This window comes from Pongo pygmaeus, chromosome 1, assembly GCF_028885625.2.
Source record: "Pongo pygmaeus isolate AG05252 chromosome 1, NHGRI_mPonPyg2-v2.0_pri, whole genome shotgun sequence".
Taxonomy (NCBI): Eukaryota; Metazoa; Chordata; class Mammalia; order Primates; family Hominidae; genus Pongo; species Pongo pygmaeus.
In genome coordinates this window covers 204,321,893-204,327,892 of record NC_072373.2, presented here as the reverse complement: position 1 = coordinate 204,327,892, position 6,000 = coordinate 204,321,893, and the positions used below count along the sequence as shown (strand labels likewise).

Below are 6,000 nucleotides of genomic sequence, written 5' to 3'. Positions count from 1 at the left end.
CATCTGGGCTGGGATTCCAAAAGAGCTGAGCGGGGGAGAACGGTGGCCCTGGTGTGGTGTGTTCAGGGGGACACCACTGGAAGGGAAGGAGCCAGCAGGGCCTCTCGGGCGGAGCCGAGCTTGGGCCGGGGGCTCGCGGGAGGGGCGGGGCCGGCCCTCGGGGCGCGGCGGGGGCGGGGGTCCGCGCTGGGAATGCCGCGCCGCGGGGGCTGGGGCGGGGCTTCTCCGGCTCCGCCCCCGCGCAGGTAGCCAATGGGCGCGGCGGCGCCGGGTGACGGAGGGAGCCGAAGTGCTAGTGCCGCGGCGGCGGTGGCGGCGGACGGCCCAGCCAGAGCGCGAGGGGCTCGGGCGGGGGGCGCGGCGGTTCGGGTCGCAGAGCCAGGGACCCCAGGACCCGGGAGGCGGCGCAGCCGGGGCCGCCGGAGGAGCGCGGGTGACCTGGCGGCGGCGCGATGCCGCTCGCCCAGCTCAAGGAGCCCTGGCCGCTCATGGAGCTAGTGCCGCTGGACCCGGAGGTGAGTGAGCGGGGCGGGGGACGGGCGCCCGCGGCCGGCGAGCCCGGATCCTCACAGGGGCGGGGCGGCCCGAAGCGCCGCTGCAGCCCAGCGGGCGCCCGCGAGGGCGCGAGTGCCCTCCGATCTCTTGCCCACTGTCCGGCTCCACCCCCCTATGCCCGGGTGTGCGTGTGCGAGGGACAGTTCCGCCAAGCGCCGACTACCTCCCCGCCATAGCCGGGAGAGGGGATCCTATGGGGCGCTGAGATCTGGTCGCCTTCACCCCACACCTAGGACCCGTCCCGGCATCTGTCCAGAGCTGTCGGAGCTTCCTCCATTAATGCAGACGGGGAGATCTTCAGTGCCAGATGTCTGGGATTCTACCAGAGACAGGGGTTATGGGACCCCCACTTCTCCCAGGGCCCTCCGCCAAGAGCTCCCTGCTTCTGGCTTCACCGCTGCTGAGCCTAGAAGGATTGCTCCTCTTGACCCCTGGCGGATGTGGAGTGTGGGATGGCACCACCCGTCTGGGGCTGGAACTCCTGGTTTTCTTTGCCCTGAGGCTAGGGCCAGAGGACACCTGTGTCCCCTACCCCGGGCTGTGGAGACGAGAGTGGGGACCTTGTGAAGATGATTCCTGGCAGGGCGTGGGGGGACCTTGGTGCCTGCCTCCCTTCTTATGCCCCTTCCGGTAGGAAGGGCTGGGCCCTTGGGGAGTTTGGCTTCTGCCAGCCCAGACTCCCCAGACAACCCAGCTCCTTCTCTCTCAGAAGCAGCTCCTGACCTCCCTTGAGGGCTCGGTGGCTCCAGTCCCTAAGCGTGCAGAAGGCCACCTCTTCCTGTGCCTTTTGACCCCAGGGTCAAGGTCAAGCCCCTGAAGGAGCTGGTGGAAAACTTCCTCCTTAACCTCTTGCTGGGAAGGAAGCAGGTGATATTCTCCTTCCCAGTTGGTTGTTGGGGGTATGCAGGGAGGGAATGGAAACCTCATTTGAGCCCAGGAGCTGAGATGACTTTCTCCCCGCTTGGGCCTGGAGCCCCTGTCTTAGTCCCCACCTCTGCCCTCTCTTACCTAGGGCAGCCACCAAGTGTCCTGCCTCTCAGGACCACAGGCTAAGATCAGGGTGAGCACTCAGGGTCCCCAGCCCTCAGGGTGTGCTGCCCCTTTAAAGGGATGGCCGACACTGGCTATTGGAGGGTGGGCGCGGCAGGATTAGGTAACCAACCTGAAGGCGCAATTTGGAGTAAATTGCTCTGGGATTCCTGCCATGGGATTTTACAGGCACTGCTAGGCTGCTCAGAGGTTCTCTCGCTGACTCACCCTCTGAGGTGAGGAACACTGCCCTCTGCAGCCCCTGTACTGCCACCCCCTTACTAGGACTGGGGCACAAGGTCCTGGGGGTGGTGCTCAGAGGTGGATTCCTTTGCCCAGGCACACCCCTGGGACCAGGCCTCCAAAGGGGAAGGTAGGGCTGGGAGAGGCTGGGGAGAGACTTTATGCTGATAGGGAGGGTGGACACCCAGGAGCTCGATCCTGGGGCACCACTTCCTGCTTCTCTTTAGGGAATCCTGAGGCAGGGGCCAGCTTCACCAGGGGGCCAGGTTTAACTGGGAAACTCATCTCAGTTTTGAGTTCTGTAACACCTCAGGTCTGTGAGAGGCGAAGACCAGCGGACTTCCTGGGACTGGTGGGGCAGGGGGACGCGATTTCCTCAGGAGCTTTGCTCCAGAAATGCCGTGTGATCCTCAGTCAGTCCTCAGCCTGTCTGGGCCTCTGCTTCTCCAGTGGCAAGTGCTAGGTTCTAGCCTCCACTTCCTGGGCCTGAGAGGGTGCAGAGCGCTGGGTACTGTTGTCTGGTCCCCCCTCCCCCACTCCTAGAGGTGCCAGGCAACTGGGTGTTATTGTTTGGGTAACAGGAGCCACAGGGCAGCCATGGTGCAGGTTGGGCTGTTCTCACTGGAGAACAGGGCCTCACTGTTCTTAGCCCAGGTGACATGTAAGCGATACAGCCGCCTGACCTGCAGGTACAGGCACCACCACTGCTGGCAGCTCCTAGCCAGGAAGGAGTCAGGTGAGGGGCTGTTGGGGGGCTTTTCACAGGGACCTAGGATCTGGACTGCTCTGCCTCCCATAATGCTGCTGAAAATGGGCCGCTGGGAGGCAGGGCCTGGCCCAGGGTGCAGCCCAGGTGGAGTAATCTATGGGAAGCATGGGTGAGGATTCTGCCTGGGCCTCGCTTAGCCCTGTTGAAAGCAGTAGCCTTGTCCCCAGGCCCAGTTCTGCCACGTACAGAGCTTTACTATGTGACACCCATTCTGCCTTACGAATGTCACCCCACTTTAATTCTCACAACAGCTTCTCAAGATAGGGATTATTACTCCTGTTTTCAGATGGGACAACTGAACTCAGGCTTATGTGTTAATATCAGAGCCAGGATTGGAACCAAGATCTCTCTCTCTTCCACCAAGTGGGAGAGAGGCTCAGGGATGGGGAAGGGCTGGAGCCACACTAGCCCAGGTGGAAGGTGCTCCAAGAGAGGCACCGGATGTTGGCAGACGCTCCTTATCCTGCAGGGCCCTTGTCCAGTCTTTGCCGAGGGCTGGCAGTACCAGCCAGCCCTGGCACCTGGCCCCCAGCCTCCAGCAGTGAGAAGGGCTGCCAATGCTGGGCTCAGAACCCAGCTCCTGGGGCTGCTTCCTGCCCGTGGGGCACGTGCTGTCCTTCTCCATCTGCTGCCCAGCTTCTCCAGACGCTGCCCTGGGCCCCTCTTTCCAAGACAGAGCTGCTTGGGTGGGAAGGAATGATGCCGGTTGGAACCCATTTCTGACATCTCAGAACTGGAGGCAGTGGTCTGGGGCGCTGGGCATCTGTCCTCATGAGCAGTGCTCTCTGAGGAAGAGGGAGGAGTGTGGGTCTTCAACCTCTAAGAGGCCAAAGGACTCCTAAGACAAGGTCCTTCATTCAGTACTCTGCAAGGTCAGCACCATTGTCCCCATTCAGTCATTTATTTAGCACTTAGGTGATAAGTACTATTTCAAACAACAAAGTGCAGATGTCAGCAAGACACACCTGCCCTCGTGATACAGATGAGGAAACTGAGACTTTATTATTATTATTATTTTTTGAGACATAGTCTTGCTCTGTCGCCAGGCTGGAGTGCAGTGGCGTGATCTCGGCTCACTGCAACCTCCACCTCCCGGGTTCAAGTGATTCTCCTTCTTCAGCCTCCCGAGTAGCTGAGACTACAGGCCCGTGTCACCACGCCCAGCTAATTTTTGTATTTTTAGTAGAGTCGGGGTTTCACCATGTTGACCAGGATGGTCTCAGTCTCTTGACCTCGTGATCCGCCCTCCTCGGCCTCCCATAGTGCTGGGATTACAGGCATAAGCCACTGCGCCCGGCCAAAACTGAGACTTTAAAAAGTGATATGAGGCCACGCGTGGTGGCTCATGCCTGTAATCCTAGCACTTTGGGAGCCTGAGGTGGGTGGATCACCTGAGGTCAGGAGTTTGAGACCAGCTGGGCCAGCATGGCGAAACCCTGCCTCTACTAAAAACACAAAAATTATCTGGGCGTGGTGGTGTGGCCTATATTCCCAGCTACTTGGGAGGCTGAGGCAGGAGAATTGCTTGAACCCGGGGGGGCGGAGGTTGCAGTGAGCCGAGATCACGCCACTGCACTCCAGCCTGGGCAAAAGAGTGAAACTGTCTCAAAAAATAAATAAAAATAAAAATAAAAATACAAAGTGATATGACAGACCCAAGGGCAGAATAAGTGGCTGGCAGAGCTAGGATTAGTGGCTGTATCTTTGTGGCTGCACAGCTGTGTTCTTTCAAGGATCCTATGCAGCAGTCAGGCCAGAGGGGCAGATGACCCAGGACCCAGGCTCTGAGTGGGAAGCCGGCACCCTGCAACCCCCCTGACCCCCCTACCAGTCTGTTCTCCAGGGCTGCCTGTTTCCCTACTCTTACAGGTTTGGCGTTCCATAAGAATGACACCCAAGCCAGAGATCCAGGGAGTGGAGGCAGCCAGACTGCCTTGGGGGGTCCCTAAATCATCCAGGCCACTGCTCAAGAAACCCACACCTCTAGGTATACCTACCCCTTCCTCCCCACCCTCAGTAGGCTTGCAGCCACGTGACTTTGGGTTATGGTCACATGTCTGCCACCTGCCTGCTGAGGGACCTCGGTGAGTCCCTTAACTCTCTGAGCCTCATCTGAAAAATAGGAGTAATAGAACCTGCTCTGGCCTCCTTGCTCTCTTTGCTGGGTTGAACTTTCACTGGATAAACCACATACTGGACTCTGGCTGGGTGCCAAGGAGTTGATGATGGACAAGCCATGGCCCCTTCCCGAGTTAACCTGCAGCGTGCTTGGTGCTATGGGGGTAGAGAGGAGGGAGGAAAGAACATGAGGCTGTGTGGACAGGGGTGACATTTGAATTCAGTCCTGATAAAAGATCAGGAGTTTGCCAAAGTGACAAGGCAGGAAAGGCTTTCTTGGTAGAGGGAGCCACCATACAAATGCTGGGGATATAAAATAGACTGTTTTCATGGTCTCCGGTTGTTCAGTTTAGCTCAAAAATAGGGCCCAATGATAAGAATGGCTATTGTTTGTAGGCCAGTTACATGTCAGGTGTATATATTTATAGGCATTATTTCATTTGCTTCTTGCTGCCGCCATTGAGGTATGTTACTTTGATCCTCATTTCACAGATGAGGGAACTGAAGCCCCAGTAAATGAACTAACCTTCTAGGGGTCATGCACGTGGTAGAAGCCAGAATTTGAACCCACAAGGTCAGGTTGGAAAACCTACATTCCTAGTTATTGTGCTGGGCAGTTGAAGATGATGGCCTTGATTTCTATGCTAAGGAGCTGGGACTTGATTCTATAGGCAGTGGAGGCCACGGAGGGGTTTGGGGCCTGGTACGTAGAAGATTCTCAGCAAATGTTGACTGAGTGAGTTGAGTGCAGCAGTTGCACTTGATTTTAGGAATGATGAGGGTTTGGAGTGGGGAAGGCTGTGGGGCAGGGAGCTGGTGGGTAGGCTGTTCTGATCATCTGCAGGAATTACGCCAAGAGTCTAGAATGCTGGGTGAAGTGGAGCTCAGTCTACAAAAGCATCCCTACCACAGCCCAGCCCCTGGGCCCTGACCAACCCATCCCTTCTCCCCGGGCTGCTGAGAGATGACAGTGTGTGTATGGATGTATACGTGGAGGGGCCTGTAGAACATTTGGCCCCTGGGGAGAGATTAGGGGCATTAAAGGGGCTCAGGGGGCAGGATGTCCTGGGAGTGGCAATGGGGAGCTGTTCCAGGGGCAGGGAGATTATGTAATGGGTAGAGCACAGCTGTGCCTGCTACTGCCAAGCAGGGCTACAGCTGCCCCATGGACCCAGCTCCTGGCTCCAAAGTCCAGATCCAGACCTGTTCTAGAGCAGGCCTTCCTAGCTGTTGGGAACCTCCTGTCTGCCTCACCGCACTCTCCCTGTTCCAGGAGGGGTGGGGCA

General features: G+C 58.0%; 1 protein-coding gene across 2 annotated transcripts in view; it reads left to right on the top strand.

Annotated features, from left to right (window-relative positions):
• The first annotated feature begins 284 nt into the window (after positions 1 to 284).
• The window catches only part of RPS6KA1 (ribosomal protein S6 kinase A1), a 45,634-nt gene continuing 39,918 nt past the window's right edge, over positions 285 to 6,000 (top strand). The window contains exon 1 of one of the 2 annotated variants that reach the window (XM_054499041.2): positions 285 to 515. In XM_054499041.2, the coding sequence (XP_054355016.1) occupies positions 453 to 515 (63 nt within the window). In that variant the 5' untranslated portion in view covers positions 285 to 452. The remainder of the gene's footprint in view (positions 516 to 6,000) is intronic. The other variant, XM_063657956.1, reaches the window with a different exon arrangement.